Here is a 17,972-nt window from a genome sequence, read left to right as displayed (position 1 = left end):
AATGAATTAAAGGGAAAGGCTATACTCCATCTCCAAACAGTTTGCTGTTCTTTTTACTATAGTTATACATATTATCTCCCTAGACATGACCCAAGAGGTAAATTGATGATAAATTTAAAAGTCGGATAATACAAGCCAAAGACCCTAGAATAGCTTCCAAAGATATTAGAGATGAACACCAAGGTCTAGGTACATCAGTTTCAGATCACATCATCCTTCACTGTCTTGGCCAAAATGTCCTTCATGGAGGACAACCAAAGAGAAAACCACTGTTTAAAGCAAGGCTTATAAAAGCAAGACTGTAATTAGACAAAATGCATACTGACAAGTCACAAAGCTTCTGGGAGAATGTCTTTTGGAAAGACGAGACAAAACTGGAGCTCTTTGGCAAGTGACAGCTTGATTCATCAGCTCTACGTTCACAGATGCAAATTAAGTATACAAACAAAAAGAACATTGAGCCTCCTCCATGTTTCACACTAGGTACAGTTATGCTTTGGAGCTGCTTTGCTGCATCTGGCACAGGGTGTCTTGAATCTGTCCAGGGTACAATGAAATCTCAAGACTATCAGGGCATACTGGAGCTAAATGTTGCTTCAAAGTGACAGAAAGCTTGGTCAAAGGTCATGGGTCCTCCAACAGGATAATGACCCAAACTACACAGCTAAAATCATCCAAGAATGGCTAAGAATAAAGCCCTGGACACTTCTGAAGTGATCTTCTATGAAGCCTGACCTACATCTTATTTATCATCTCTGGAAGGCATTGAAACATGCAATCTGGGGAAGGTACTCTTCAAACGTGAGACAGCCAGAGCAGTTTGCTCATGAGGAGTGGGCCAAAACACCTGTGAACAGGTGCAGAAGTTTCAGTGAGGGTACGGAGACATGCATTCATTTTATCATGTGACGTACTGGATAGCAGAAAAAACTCCTAGTGCATCGTAATTATAAAAAAGCCCATAATATTGCAATTGTGTTTTTTACTTCCAGTGTTAATTATACAGTAAATATTTCCTGACAGTTTGATTTTACATGTCCCTACGATGACGGGAATACCAAACTTTTTTGTTTGTTTTTTATAAATGGTGAAAAAAATCATAAATTTGTAAAAATGAAAAAAAAAGTTTGTATCACCACATTCCAAGACTCATGTTTTTAATATTCAATAAAGTTTGCTGTGTGATGGCTTGTTTTTAGTGATACAGTTTGTGGTATTTTGATAGCCTTTTTGCAATTTTTGGATTAATTAATTTAATATTTTGATAGATCAAACTTTTATGGATGTAACGATACGACGTGTATTTTTTTATTTTTTATTTTTATTGAGATAAAAAGGAGGGTGATTTGAACTTCTATTACTATATTTTTTATTTTTGTTATGTTTTTAAAAACACCAGACATTTACTCTTTTTAGAACAACTCGCAGCCCGGTCGGCACACTGTAAATGCCACTGTCAGGGATTGACAGCGACATTGAACAGGAGCTCCACTCCTTGAGCTACTGTTAGGGCCAGTGCAGATGATCATTTGCTCTCCATCCTAGAAAAATTGTCCCATTACGTTAATCACTCTCGGATAAGTTTGGTAAAAGTAGAATTCATTTTTTCTTGGATGTGGAGAATTAAAAATAATGTCTCCGTCTTCTCCATTGAGTCTGTCTGTGAAAATCTGACTTCACATAGACGTCATCCAAATGTGGTCCGGTGCTTTCCACTGACCTATAGACATGAATGGGTGTGTGCCATCCAATTAGAGGCAAATCGCACATGTGGCAATTTGTTTCCTTAGACATGTGCACCGCCTCATTGAACAACATTGGTCTGAGTGCGATCCAATGTTTTAATTTACCACACTTGGACCAAAATTACGGTCCTTAAAGGCAGATGATGGCTGAACACAGCCATCATCTGCCTGGAAAGATATGGGCTCGTATTGTGAGCTTGCATCAAAGTCAGGGAGCTGAAATAAGGCATAACTGTATGCCGTATTGCAGCGATGGATTAAATGGGTTTTCCACTACTGCACAACACCAGTTTGCTCAATTCAGGATTCTAATTAAACTAAAAACATTAAATACTTCTCTCCTTTAGCGGTGCTGATCCAGAGATGTCGTCCACTCTTTGGCTGCAGCTCATCAATATTCCGTTAGGGCAGATGGCAGCGCCAATAAAATAGGATAAAGGCTGTAGCTGGGGAGCAGCTGCTAATTGGCTGCAGCCTTTACGGGCCACAAGTCATGTCCACTCTCTGGGAACAGCGGTGGCGACATTTCTGGAGCGGATGAAGCGCGTGTACATTGTTTTTATTTAAGTAAGATAAATTGAACTCATTACAAATTGCACCTTCTAGATCAGAAGGATACTGCACTTTATAATCCATAATGTATTGAAGCCATTAGGGGTTGCGTAAATTGTTTGTTGTTACATATTTTTAATATAATTAACAAAATTGTTACAAATGTTTATTAATACGTTCTTTATATTAATGTATTGTTTCTTTTTAGAACGTCCTGGTCCTCCAAAAAGTATTAAGTTAGTGGATGTATGGGGCTTTAATGCAGCTCTTGAGTGGACCCCACCAGGGGATGATGGTAACTCAGAAATTACTGGCTATACCCTGCAGAAGTCAGATAAGAAAACTGGGGTAAGCATTTGCAATTTTGAACAAGTTTCCTAAACATATAATTATTATATAATATTGATATGCCCATTTGTTTGCTGTGACGCCACAAACAGACTTTATCATTCTCTCATTCTTTTTGTTTTACTGTTTTAATTACCTTTTTATTTGCTGGTATAAAACTAAGTGGGGAAGAGGAAAGACGCATATTTTGATATATAATTTCTTTTAAACAATCATCCCACATTTATGCAGCTTGAGCAATATAATGCTCATAATATTGGGTTTCTTCTGAGATGGTTTGATACTGGATTATATTTAGGAAACATATATGAAAAGTGCGGCCTCATGTATTCTTTAAAGGGAAGCTGTCGGCGGAGAAATATAGTATTTACAGTACGTGCTGCCATTGCAATAATTTGCAGAGAAATATCATTTCAGACTCGTAAACTATAGCTGTATAGTAGACAGCCTTGGGTGTAGTCAGCAGGCCCCTGACAGGCATGGTGAAAATGTTAAAAGGAACTTGTTACCAGGTTTGGCGAGTTACGGCCACCGCCTTTCAGGGCTGATATACAGCATTCTATAATTTTAATTTTTTTTATATTTTCTAAATTTCTTATCTGAGTTTTTATTAACATTTTTTAGTCCAGCTTCACTGTTTTCTCCTTTGGTTGCTTAGATATTATCCTGCAATATTTCTGTATCTGTATGTTTGTCAATGTTAGGCCGGGGCCACACTTGCAAGTTCAATGCAAGAAACTCGCGCGAGTCTCTTGCATCAATACCCGGCACAGCCGCAGGAACTCGGGACCGGAGCGTGCGGCTGCGTGGTTTTCTATGGTGAGTGCGGGCAGCAGCGTCGGGTATTGATGCGAGAGACTCGCAAGTGTGACCCCGGCCTTACAATGATGGGAAGCCAATTTGGTCCTGGCATTGTTCCAGCTCGAGCTTTTATGGCAGCACATGGAGCTGATGAGTTTAAATAGGGGTTAAGTGACTATTGCATACTTTGCAATGTTTTTACTTGGATATTTTGGGCATAAGGTTTTTTCACAATATAAATGTGTTACAAATTTATTTGATCTAAAGTCTTTATCTTTTTTTTCTACAAATATATTCATGTTTTAGGAATGGTTTACAGTTCTTGAGAATTACCGCCAAACTAACTGCACTGTTTCTGACTTGATTATTGGAAATTCCTACTTCTTCAGAGTGTTTTCTGAAAATTTATGTGGACTTAGTGAAAAATCAGCAGTTACTAAAGGTTGTGCCGTAATAAAGAAAGCAGGTGAGTTTTTTTTTACTGTTTTTACTTTAATTATAACTAGATTTCCTACCTTATTAAACTCATGCTATTATTACTGATGTGGTTTCAGAGTTTCAAAGTAGACCTAATTCCATCGAGTTCAACCTATAGTCTAACATGTTGATACAGAGGAAGACAAAAAAACTCTGAGATGGATGCAAATTGCCCCATATTAGGGGAAAAATCAGACTAATTTCCTGGATCAACATCCCATCATATAATCAAGTACCCATAAACTGTAATGATATATTGTTCAAGAAGGGCATCAGGCCCTACTTCTACTTTTTAGTGAATCAACCATTGCAACATGCTATTGTACAGAGTTCCATAATTTTACTGCTCTTACAGGAAAAAATTGCCATCTGTGATTTGATTAAACTTTCTTTCCCTTTTAAGTAGAGGATGACTCCATGTCACTGTCACTGACCTAGATGTAAAAATATCATTAAAAAGATCTCTGTACTGTCCCTTCATATATTTGTACATTGTAATAAGATCGCCCATAAGCCGTAGTTTTTTCCAAACTGAATAACTCTAAGTCCTGTCTAGGTTTTGCAGTCAACCTAATTTCTATCTTGGTTACTCTTTTTCTGCACTAGCTCTCTATTTAATCTATGTCCTTCGTATAAACTGCAGTGCAAAATTTTACAGAGTATTCTAAGTGTTACTGGACTAGTGACTTGTACATAGGTAAATCTATGTTCTTTTCATAAGCATTTATGCTTGTTGACTTGGCACTGGCAGTGACTATGCCTGGTGCCCGACACTGGTCACTAAAGTTGAGTTTTCTGTCCACAGATATGCCCAAGACTTTTTCAGTGACAGGTTTACTCAATGTTTTACAATTTAGTATATAATTGTAAATGTTATTTTTTTTTACCTAAATGCATGACCTTACATTTATGTACATTAATCTTCAATTGCCATTTGTCCACCCAAGCCTCTAGCTTACACAGATCCCTATGTAACAATAAATTATCCTCCTCTGTGCTGATTACCTTGCAAAGTTTAGTATCATCTGAAAATTTTGAAATTCTACTCTTTATGCCTTCTACAAGGGCATTAATAAATATGTTAAAAAGGCCCAATAGTGAACCCTGTGGTACCTCACTGTTTAGTGTGACCTAATCAGAGTGTATTCTCTTAATAAAAACCCTCTCATTTTTGTCACCGGGTCTATTTTTAATCCCATTCTGAGTCCCAATGCTTTTCTTTTATATACCAAACTTCAACCCCTTCAGTACCTTTGAGGTATGTATACATCATGGTCTTTAAGGGGTTCCTGACCTTTGAGGTATAGGTATGACATGGTAAGAAGTGCCTGCATGATCGCTGCCGAGAGCTCGGCTTAAGTTATAGCCAAGTTTCGGCAGTGTCACTGCCAGGAACGGTGCCCACACTGTCCCGGTCCATTTAAATTGATCACAGTATTTAGAAGGCTAGGAGTGGACTCCCTCTCCTTCCAGTTGGCCCCCTATCACGTCATCTGGAAAGATTTATTGTTCCCCTGGCAACCAAAAGTCGCCATTGCGATCTTCGGATCAGCCAGCTACGGCAATATGGCAAACCTGTTAGACCATACCTGGAGCATGGTCTAAGAGGCTTCTGTCACTGTAGCACTGACAGGTATAACGCATTGCAATGCTGGTGAATGCATTATACCAGCCATCAGAATAATACAAGATAAAGTCCATAGAGGGACTAAGTGAAAACACAGTAAAAAAAAAATCTAAAAATATTTTTAACCCCATAAGTGATAGAGCGAATTTGGTACTTAATAACCAAGCCAGTTTTTACAATTCTGACCACTGTCACTTTATGAAGTTATAGCTCTGGACAACTTCAACGTATCCCACTGATTCTGAGAATGTTTTTTCGTGACATATTGTACTTCATGTTAGTGGTAAAATTTGTTCGATATAACTTGTGTTTATTTATTAAAAAAAGACAGAAATTTGGCAAAAATTTAGAAAATTTAGCAATTTTGAACATTTTAATTTTTACCCACTTAAATCAGAGAGATATGTCACACAAAATAGTTAATAAATAACATTTCCCACATGTTTACTTTACATCAGCACGATTTTTGAAACATAGTTTGTTTTTTTGTTAGGTCGTCATAAGGGTTAAATTTGACCAGCGATTTACAAAACCATTTTGTTAGCGACCACCTCACATTTGAAGTGAGTTTGGGGGTCAATATAACAGAAAATACCCAAACGTGACACCATTAACCCTTCAGTTGCTTCACGAGAACTAAAGCAATGTGGAAGGAAAAAACTTACATTTTACTTTTCACAATTTTTTTTATTTTCACAAGGGTATCAGGAGAAAATGGACCACATAATCTGTTGTGCAATTTCTTCTAAGTACGCCAGTATCCTGTATGTGAGGGAAAGACACTGTTTGGGCACATAGCAGGGCTCAGAAGGGAGGGAGCACATTTGACTTTTTGAAAGCAAAATTGGCTGAAATCAATGGTTGGGCCATGTCACGTTTGGAGACCCCCGATGTACCGAAACAGTGGAACCCCCCAATTCTAACTCCAACCCTAATCCCAACACACCCATAACCATAATCCCAAAAGTAACCATAACCCTAACCACAACCCTAACACACCCCCAATCCCAACCCTAACCGTAATCCCAACCATAACCCTAACCTTGGCCCAACTCTAACTTTAGCCTAACCCTAGCCCCAACCCTAACTTTAGCCGAATCCTAACTTTAGCCCAACTCTAACTTTAGCCCAACTCTAACCCTAATGGAAAAATGGAAATAAATATATATATTTTATTTTATTATTTTTCCCTAACTAAGGGGGCGATAAAGGGGGGTTTTAGTTACTATTTTTTTTATTTTGATCACTGTGATAGGGTCTATCACAGTGATAAAGATGAACCAATAGGTGCCGGGTGCTGGCAAAGCAGATCTTGGAAGGCACACTGCGCATGAGCCCACCATTTTCTTCCTGGAAGAAGATGTCCGTGGCCCAGGGGACTTCATGGGGGGATGCAAGGACACTGGAGGTACCGTGGGGGGGATCAGGGGACCCCATTTCTCTCTCCTCTGATGATAACATCAGAGGAGAGAGAAACTAAATGGGAAATCTGGTTTTCTTTTTTTGTGGTCGCCGTTATAATGTTACGAGATGGTAGCCCGATTCTAATGCATTGGATATTCTAGAATATGTATGTAGTTTATTTATGAAGATTTTAGAATAATACATTGAATATATAGGATTCGGCCGGCCGCGACCAATTAGCGAAGCGTTTTTCAAATCCCGCGCCAATTCGCGGCCAGACTGTGCCTGTTGCTGATTGTTCGCGGCTGGCCCCTTAGTATATTGCACAGCCATGTAGTATATAACAGCCCACGTAGTAAATAGCACAGCCACGTAGTACATAGCACAGCCACATAGTATATTGCACAGCCACTTAGTATATAGCACAGCCACGTAGTATATAGCACAGCCCACAGAGTATATAGCACAGCCATGTAGTATATAGCACAGCCCACGGAGTGTATAACAGCCCACATAGCATATAACACAGCCACGTAGTTTATAACAGCCCACGTAGCATATAACACAGCTCACGCAGTATATAACACAGCCCACATAGTGTATAACACAGCCCATGTAGTGTATAACACAGGCCACGTAGTGTATAACACAGGCCACGTAGTTTATAACAGCCCACGTAGTGTATAACACAGCCCACGTAGTATATAGCACAGCCACGTAGTATATAGCACAGCTACATAGTATATTACACAGCCCACGTAGTACATTGCACAGCCCACATAGTACATTGCACAGCCCATGTAGTATATTGCACAGCCCACGTAGTATATTGCACAGCCCACGTAGTACATTGCACAGCCCACGTAGTACATTGCACAGCCCATGTAGTATATTGCACAGCCCACATACTATATTGCACAGCTCACGTAGTATATAGCAATGTGGGCATCATATCCCTGTTAAAAAAAAGAATTAAAATAAAAAATAGTTATTTACTCACCTTCCGTTGGCCCCCGGATCCAGGCGAAGAATTTACCAATGCTCCTCACGCGCTCCTGTCCCAAGAGTGCATTGTGGTCATCATCTCGCAAGATTGTAATGCATGGAGCGGTCACCGGAGCGACGCGAGGAGCGGGAAAGGCCTGTTCTGGATCCGAGGGGCCGCAGGATGGTGAGTATATAACAATTTTTTTTTTTTTTTAATTATTTTTAACATTAGATCTTTTTACTATTGATGCTGCATAGGCAGCATCAATAGTAAAAAGTTGGTTACACAGGGTTAATAGCAGCGTTAACGGAGTGCATTACACCGCGGCATAACGTGGTCCGTTAACACTGCCATTAACCCTGTGTGAGCGCTGACTGGAGGGGAGTATGGAGCGGGCACTGACTGCGGGGAGTAAGGAGTGGCCATTTTGCCGCCGGACTGTGCCCGTCGTTGATTGGTCGTGGCTGTTTTGCCGCGACCAATCAGCGACTTGGGATTTCCGTGACAGACAGAAAGACAGACAGAAGGACAGACAGAAAGACGGAAGTGACCCTTACACAATTATATAGTAGATAACGTTAATAACGGCAATTGCCACACTGGGGTCGGTAAAAAACGACCCAAATCATGGAGAAATTTTGACTCTGGGGGGCTTTACGCACTTATTTCTCAGCGCTGTTAAAAAGCGGCACTGAGGCATAAGTACCATTAACTGCCGTTAGAAGGCGTATCAGCGGTCGTTAAGGGGTTACAAAATCACAAAAGATTGCCGCATCCAGAATAACCTGTCCTAAAAACTGTCACACTAGTCTGTCTGTCCTATGATTCAGAGGTTTCCATCTTTTTAAGCGTCTTTTTAAGCGTGCATAAAAGCTTCGTCGGCCACAGTTTGTGCACCTCTGAAAAGGACTGCTGAACAGAGGCCAGAAAGAGTATGGCTGCGGTCACACTAGCAGTATTTGGTCAGTATTTTACATCAAAATTTGCAAGCTTACAAATACTGATGTAAAATACTGACCAAATACTGCTAGTGTGACGGCAGCCTAATGCTGTTGCCTCATTATTGTGAATTAATCCCTCGGGGGTTTTCATCTAAATCATGTCATTCGGATATTTAGATGGAAACCCCAATTGAAGTACTCAGTGTTGAGCACAAGATAAACGTGATCCAAAATGTTATGTAAAATGTTCCCAACAAAAGATTCAACTCAATCCGCAAAAAAAGTAAGTCCTCACTCAGGTACATCATCTGTTAATGGAAATATAGGGGTTTTACACATTAATGAATGCTGCTCTCCCAAATCCCCCCCTCCCTTCTGAGCCCCACAGTGTGCCTAAACCACATTTAGCATCTTCATGTTTGCCATTTCTGTAGCGATGAGAGCCCACCTAATTTACAAGGTCCATGTTAGGGGTCAAGTTCCCACCTCTGCACAGGGGGAATCTCAAACCATCTCTGCTGCGGTCTCCCATTCTTCTCCAGCTGCAGTGCAGCCTTCTCAGCGGAGACGTCGGTCCCAGCATCTGGCTCAGCCTGATACAGTGCGGATGATTACTGCTGCCTTTCCAGGCTCAGCTATTGTAGCCAGTACTGGTCAGCGGCGAGCAGACGTCTCTGGGACTAAGTCCTGCTTTTCCCCTTCTGAGCATGCCCAGGGTAAGACCTCTCATTGGAGGTCGGGGGTCATATGCTCAGGTACTGCAGCAGCTCCCATTGGTTCTCTAGGAAGGTCTTGAAGTTGCTGAGGTACTGTAGAAGCTCTCATTGGTCCTCTAGGAAAGTCCTGAAGTTGCTGCAGCTATAAAAGGTTCGCATGGCCACACTGCTATGCGCTAGTAGTAACCTAAGTTATGAGCTCCGTGCCAGTGTTGTCATGCTTGCATGTGGTCAGGGTTCAGCTGAAATAAGACCCTAGAATACTGGCACCTCCAGTGAGGAGTTTGTGAATGTGGATTCATGGTTTGGCTGAAATAAGCCCCTAGAATACCGGCACCTTCGGTGAGGGGTTTTGTGTGTGCCACGCTGACTGCATGACCACTGCCGGCTCTATTAGGTAGCTGTTCCTCTGTGAGGTTTACAGGGCACAGCGTTCTCTTTCTCAAGCGAATCTGTGAAGTAACAGAGTTCGCTTATACCGCCATATAGTACTGTTTGTTTCTGGAAGATGCATATGGAGTCAAAATCATGACTTCCTAGAGGGGTTTAATTTCCAAAATGGGGTCACTTGAAGGAGGAATTCTGCACAACTTATTGTATAGTCCATTTTCTCTTGTTACCCTTTTGAAAATACAAAATTTGTGGATAAATCAATACTTTTGTGGGAAAAAGTTAAATTTTCATTTTTTCCTTCCACATTGCTTTAATTCTAATTAAGCCCCTAAATGATTAAAAAACGTCTTGAATGTGGTTTTGAGCACTTTGAGGGGTGTAGTTTTTTTAATGGTGTCACAACATTTTCTTTCACCTAGGCCCCTCAAAGTCATATCAAATGGGATGTGGTTCCTAAAATAATTGGTTGTGTAAATTTAGTTTACTTATATTTAACCCTTCTTTCTTACTAACAAAAAATAAGATTAAAAAATGATATTGCTCTGAAGTAGACATGTGGTAAGTAGTGTTGAGCATTCCGATACCGCAAGTATCGGGTATCTGCCGATACTTGCGGTATCGGAATTCCGATACCGAGTGCCGATACTTTTGTGATATCGGGAAACTGTATCGGAACCATATTCATGTGTAAAATAACGAATTAAAATAAAAAATATGGATATACTCACCTCTCCGGCGGCCCCTGGATCTTACCGCTGTAACCGGCAGCCTCCGTTCCTATGAATGAGCGCGTGAAGAGCCTTCGATTATGTTGCGGCTTCTGGTTGGTCGCGTGAGCGCTCATGTGACCGCTCACGTGACCAATCACAAGCCGCGACGTCATCGCAGGTCCTTCACGCGCTCATTCTTAGGAACGGAGGCTCCCGGTTATGGCGGTAAGGTCCAGGGGCCGCCGGAGAGGTGAGTATATGGATATATACAGTATATATATATGGATATACTCACCTCTCCGGCGGCCCCTGGACCTTACCGCCGTAACCGGGAGCCTCCGTTCCTAAGAATGAGCGCGTGAAGGACCTGCGATGACGTCGCAGCTTGTGATTGGTCGTGTGAGCAGTCACATGAGCGCTCACGCGACCAATCAGAAGCTGCGACGTCATCGAAGGCCCTTCACGCGCTCATTCTTAGGAACGGAGGCTCCCGGTTACATCGGTAAAGTCCAGGGGCCGCCGGAGAGGTGAGTATATCCATATTTTTTATTTTAATTCTTTATTTTACACATGAATATGGATCCCAGGGCCTGAAGGAGAATTTCCTCTCCTTCAGACCCTGGGAACCATTCCGATACTTTGCGTCCCATTGAAATGCATTGGTATCGGGTATCGGTATCGGCGAGATCCGATATTTTGCCGGTATCGGCCGATACTATCCGATACCAATGCATATCGGAAGGTATCGCTCAACACTAGTGGTAAGTGTTACTTACGTTTTGTGTGATATAACTGTCTTGTTTAAAGGGAACCTGTCACCCCAAAATGAAAGGTGAGCTAAGTCCACCAGCATCAGGGGCTTATCTACAGCATTCTGTAATGCTGTAGATAAGCCCCCGATGTATCCTGAAAGATAAGAAAAAGAGGTTAGATTATACTCACCCAGGGGCGGTCCCGCTGCGGTGGGCGTCGCGGTCCGGGGCCTCCCACCTTCTTACGATGACGTCCTGTTCTTGTCTTCACGCCGCAGCTCCAGCGCAGGCGTACTTTGTCTGCCCTGTTGAGTACTGCAGTGCGCAGGCGCCGAGAAAGGTCAGAGAGGCCCGGCGCCTGCGCACTGCAGTACTTAGCTCTGCCCTCAACAGGGCAGACAAAGTACGCCTGCACCAGAGCCGCAGCGTGAAGACAAGAAGAGGACGTCATCTGATGAAGATAGTAGGCGCCGGACCGGACCGCGACACCCATTGGGCCAGACCGCATGCGGGGACCGCACCTGGGTGAGTATAATCTAACCTCTTTTTCTCATCTTTCAGGTTACATTGGGGGCTTATCTACAGCATTACAGAATGCTGTAGATAAGCCCCTGATGCCGGTGGGCTTAGCTCACCTTCCATTTTGGGGGTGACAGGTTCCCTTTAAGAGAATAAAAATTCAAAGTTTGAAAGTTGTAATTAATTCAAAAATGTTTGTAAAATTTTCAATGTTTTCATAAATAAATAAAAATCATATTGACCTAAATTTACCACTAGTATGAAGTATGATGTGTCATGAAAAAATCTCAGAATCACTGGTATATGTTGAAGCATTCCCGAGTTATTACCTCATAAAGTGACATTGGTCAGGATTGGAAAAAATTGGCCTGATTAGGAAGATGAAAACAGGCGGTGGGGTGAAGGAGTTAATGGGCCACTGAATCAAATGTCTTTGAAAAATCCAGATAGAGGACATCCATAGCCTTATCCTGATTCGGTCTGGAACTTACCTCCTAAAAGATCTTGAACAGATTAATTTGCCAGGACCGATCCCTCATAAATCCATGTTGATATTTGTGGCAGCTTGGCAAAGGGGAGAGGGCTATAAGCAATGGATGAAGGGTGAGAAAAAGTATTACTGTGAGCATTGGAAAAAGGGGAAAGTCCTTTATATGGCTATTCTGGCAAGGCTGGAGCACTGCAATGACAATTTGGGAAACAGGACACTGCTCTGGCACAAAAGTCTCCAATGGAACAAGACGTACTTGTATGACTGTGGGGTGAGAGTGGGTTGCTTTGATTTCTTAACAAGGGAGCCATAGCTGTAACTATTGGCAAAGTGGGAGAACATTCTGTGATTTCACTTCTATTCACTGGCTGAATAATGCTGAAGGGCATTCTTACCTTCTGAGACAGAGTGCTGCTATAACTTATGGAGAAAGAGAAGGGGAGACTCGGTAATTATTGTTTTGACATCTCGACTTTAAAAGTGTAATGATAAGCCATAAATATTAGATCAGTAAGTACTGTATATACTCGAGTATAAGCCGACCCGAGTATAAGCCGACCCCCCTAATTTTTCAACAAAAAACTGGGAAAACTTATTGACTTGAGTAAAAGCCTAGGGTGGAAAATGCAGCAGCTACCGGTAAATGTCAAAAATAAAAATAGATACCAATAAAAGTAAAATTAATTGAGACATCAGTAGGTTAAGTGTTTTTGAATATCCATATTGAATCAGGAGCCCCATATAATGCTCCATACAGTTCATGATAGGCCCCATAAGATGCTCCATAAAAAATACGCCCCATATAATGCTCCATAAAATTTATGATGGGCCCCATAAGATGCTCCATATTAAAATATGCCACATGTAATGCTGCACAAATGCTGATTATGACCCCATAAGATGCTCCATACAAATATTTGGCCCATATAATGCTGCACAAATGCTGATTATGGCCCCATAAGGTGCTCCATATAAAAATGTGCCACATATAATGCTCCATACAGTTAATTATGGCCCCATAAGATGCTTCATATAACAATGTGCCACATATAATGCTCCATACAGTTCATTATGGCCCCATAAGATGCTCCATATAACAATGTGCCACATGTAATGCTCCATACAGTTCATTATGGCCCCATAAGATGCTCCATATAGCAATGTGCCACATGTAATGCTCCATGCAGTTCATTATGCCCCCATAAGATGCTCCATATAACAATGTGCCACATATAATGCTCCATACAGTTCATTATGGCCTCATAGATGCTCCATATAACAATGTGCCACATATAATGCTCCATACAGTTCATTATGGCCCCATAAGTTGCTCCATATCACAATGTGCCACATATAATGCTCCATACAGTTCATTATGGCCCCATAAGATGCTCCATATAACAATGTGCCACATATAATGCTCCATACAGTTCATTATAGCCCCATAGATGCTCCATATAACAATGTGCCACATATAATGCTCCATACAGTTCATTATGGCCTCATAAGATGCTCCATATAACAATATGCCACATATAATGCTGCTGCTGCAATTTAAAAAAATGACATACTCACCTCTTGTCGCTGCCCGCTGCTCCTCAGCGTCCCGTCTCTCCACACTGACTGTTCAGGCAGAGGGCGGTGCGCACACTAATATGTCATCGTGCCCTCTGACATGAACAGTCACTGCAGAGGACGTGGAAGACGGGGCGGCAGTGGAACGAGGAAAGGTGAATATGAAATACTCACCTGCTCCCGGCGCGGTCCCTGGTAGTTCCTCCCAGACAGATGGTCTCCGGCGCCGGCAGCTTCTTCCTCTGATCAGCGGTCACTGGTACTACTCATTACAGTAATGAATATGCGGCTCCACCCCTATGGGAGTTGAGTCCATATTCATTACTTTCAGGGGAAGAAGCTGCCGGTGCCGGAGACCGTGGGACATGCAGGGGCGTTAGGAGCGCCAGGAGCAGGTGAGTATGTGACCATCGTCGCTCACTAGTCATGAGCGAATATACTCGTTACTTGGAATTTCTCGAGCATGATCGGGGGTCCTCCGAGTATTTTTTGTACTCGGAGATTTCGTTTTTCTTGCCGCAGCTGAATGATTTACATCTGTTAGCCAGCATAAGTACATGTGGGGGTTGCCTGGTTGCTAGCCAACCCCCACATGTACTTATGCTGGCTAACAGATGTAAATAATTCAGCTGCGGCAAGAAAAACTAAATCTCCGAGTACTAAAAAATACTCGGAGGACCCTGACCATGCTCGAGAAATCTCGAGTAACGAGTATATTTGCTCATCACTAAATTTCACACAATTCCCTAAAAAGGGTCTGACAAAGTTGTTGGCACCTTTCCAAAAATGTGATTAAACAACTTTGTTGCTCTTTCAAACTCACCTATGGCAAACATCTTTGAACCTCCACCATATTTGACTTTAGGTACTCTGTTCTTTCCTTTATATGTCTCATTTCATTTTTGGTAAATAGTAGAACTATGGACTTTATCAAAAAGCTCTATGTTGATCTTATCTGTCCGAAAGACGCTTTCCCAGAAGAATTTTGGCTTACTCGCTTACATTTTGGCGAACTGCAGTCTAGTTTTGTTATGTTGTGTCATCAACGGGGTCCTCCTGTGTCTCCTGCCCTAGCGTTTCATTTAATTCAAATATTGACAGATATTTTCCATTGACACTGATGCACCCAGAGCCTGCGGGACAGCTTGATTTTCTTTGGAACTTGATTGGTGCTGCTTATCCACCATCCGGACTATCCTTTGTTGCAACCTTTCATACATTTTTCTCTGCAGTCCATGTCCTGGGAGATTAGCTTCAGTGCCATGGAGCGTAAACTTCTTGATTATCTTGCGCACCGTGGACAAAGGAACATCCAGATCTCTGGAAATGGACTTGTGACCTTCAGATTGTTGATATTTTTCAACAATTTGGGTTCTCAAGTCCTCAGACAGTTCCTCTTTCTGTTCTCTGTTCTTAGTGTGGCACACACAGACACACAAAGCAAAGATTGAGTCAAATTCTCTCCTTTTTATATGGTATCAGGTGCATTTTTCATAATGCTGACAAAAGTTACTTGTTACTGGTTAGTTTGAACCAGCATCTCATCTTTGAAAAAAGAGTTGTTTACCCACATTTTTTGAAAGGTGCCAATAAATTTGTCCTGCCCATTTTGGGGTTCAGTGTGAAATTATGTCCAATTAGCTTTTTTAAAAAAAAAAATTTTTTGCGTTGTTCCAGTATTCACACATGAAATTAACATGTATAACAAAATATGTGTAGTTGCAATAATTTTCTGGGAGAAATACTTCATTTTCTGAAACAATTTCAAGGGTCCCAACACTTTCGGCCATGAATGTAACTATTGTCAGCCCCTCCAATGAGCTGTGTGAAGAGGCTATAGGGTTTGTGGTTTTTTATAATGCCATTCAAAGTAGTTTTATGTAGAAAAGAAAAAAGTGGAAAATCCATTCCGCGGGTAGATAAAGGAGAATCCAGGTCCACACTGGGATATTATGCGTTTTTTGTTATGTCTCTGCATTTCTAAGTACCATACTTCTTCAGAACAAAAAAAACATATAGTTTTTATTCGTACCATATTGGGATATTTACAACTTTTTTTATAATTTTATTTTTTTGTGGCACAAGATGAACAAAAACATAAAACATCAAAAACAGCAACTCAGCATTGTTTTAGTATGTATTCTTGTGGCATGCACTGTGCTGAATACATAATTAAATACTTTTAAATTATAAATTGTTATGGATGCAACAATACCAAATGTCGATATCTTGTTTTTTGGGGAGGGAAGATGAGTGTTTTTTTGTTTGTTTGTTTGTTTGTTTTTTCAAAATTGGGAGAACTGGAATTTTTCTTTTTTTTTTTTTGTTTAAACACTTCAAATTTTGTAATGTGCAATTCTTTGAACTCAGAGAAAATACACTACTTATCTAGTGCAATGCATTATCTGCCTCCTGTAGAAACTGAAGCTGATGGTCTTCATTTATGGCAGGCTTTGAGGCCTTTGTTAGGCCACATGCACACATTGAGTATTTAGCCAGTATTTTACATTAGTATTTGTAAGACAAAACAATCAGAGGAAAAGTATAAAAGACACACATGCACCACTCTACCCACTCCGATGTTTTGGCTTACAAATACTGATGTAAAATATTCACCAAATACCGTACTCAACGTGTGCACGTGGCCTTTGACTCCAAGTTGCCATTGTGTTAGAGTGCTGGAACTAGAGCTTGTAGCAGTTTATGCAGAAGGTGTATATTTGAAGCAATGGCCGGGGGACCACCACGGTGCAGGAAGACTACTGTACACAAGATGAGGTGCAAACAACAAAAGGTAGATTTATTGGAAGGCAAGGAACGAAGTAAATGAGGAAGATGCAAACAGGGGTATACAATGGCAAAAGACAATTTACAAGAGTTATAAACTTTATCTTTTCCGTAAAATAGCACAGTGCTCCAACTATTACAGACTCAAGCAAATGTAAACAATAAACAAGTGATGTGCAGCTATATAAGGACACAGTTCTTCTCTTTCAGCTATCAGCACAAAATGTCCTCTCTGCAGCAGCCTCAGCTCACACACGCTGCTCCAGCTCCACACCTGCACCTTCTTAATGATGGTCGTCCTCGGCCATCACAACATCAGGGTCAAAGTGTAATGGAAGAACGTGCAATGCGGAAACAGCACCTATAGAGGAGGCAACAAAGGTGTAAAAACAGACAGAGCACACTGTTTTACATATCGGACTGGTGGAACCCCTGCATTAGACCTCTGGGATCTCCGAAGCTCTTGGCTGTCAGGCAAGGCTTGACTATCTTCCAGAGGAACACTTGTTGCAGGAGACATTGTGAGCTCTTGTCTGGTCTCATCCTCGCATGGCGGTACTGGTACATCCATGGGATTACCGTCTCTGTGTGGCTGAGGACCCCCTACTGTGTCAGGGATGGCCCACCACTCATCATCGATTTCACCATCAGGCATGACAGATTCAGGAAGTGGAGTAGCGCCTTCAGGCGACAATGGCGTAGAACAGACCTCAGACCGGCAAGGCCGCAGCATATTTCTGTGAAGCACTCTAGGGGCGGATGCCCCATTCTCAATCTGTACCTTAAAAACAACACAAAAAAGGATGATACATGGTCAGACAAAGTATTATAACAAAATATATACTTTATTGATAACAATAAAACCAAGTATAGGGAAGGAAATGACAGTGGCTACACAAAGGAGACGCTGTAAAAAATAGCAGGAGGCACGTACACAGGAATATCAGTCCTCAAAGACTAAGGTATATAGCCTAAACATACATTCATAAAATGTGCTGGCAAAGTACATAAAAAATCAGCAAAATATGAAAAACAATATAGAAAAAACCAAACAAACTCAAAGTAAGTAAGAATGTGAATGAATTGGCCTATAAAAGGTGGGACACAAAGCTGAGAGCAGCAATATAAGGAAGTGTCCAGAGAGCCA

At 41.4% G+C, this 17,972-nt stretch overlaps 1 protein-coding gene across 1 annotated transcript in view; it reads left to right on the top strand.

Annotated features, from left to right (window-relative positions):
- IGFN1 (immunoglobulin like and fibronectin type III domain containing 1) overlaps positions 1-17,972 on the top strand; it is a 262,834-nt gene that overhangs the window by 184,637 nt on the left and 60,225 nt on the right. Inside the window, exons 6-7 of the mRNA XM_077295387.1 lie at positions 2,506-2,645; positions 3,753-3,912. Coding sequence (XP_077151502.1) covers positions 2,506-2,645; positions 3,753-3,912 — 300 coding nt within the window. The remainder of the gene's footprint in view (positions 1-2,505; positions 2,646-3,752; positions 3,913-17,972) is intronic.

This window comes from Ranitomeya variabilis, chromosome 3 (assembly GCF_051348905.1).
Source record: "Ranitomeya variabilis isolate aRanVar5 chromosome 3, aRanVar5.hap1, whole genome shotgun sequence".
Classification (NCBI taxonomy): Eukaryota; Metazoa; Chordata; class Amphibia; order Anura; family Dendrobatidae; genus Ranitomeya; species Ranitomeya variabilis.
This window is presented reverse-complemented; position numbering and strand designations above follow the sequence as displayed.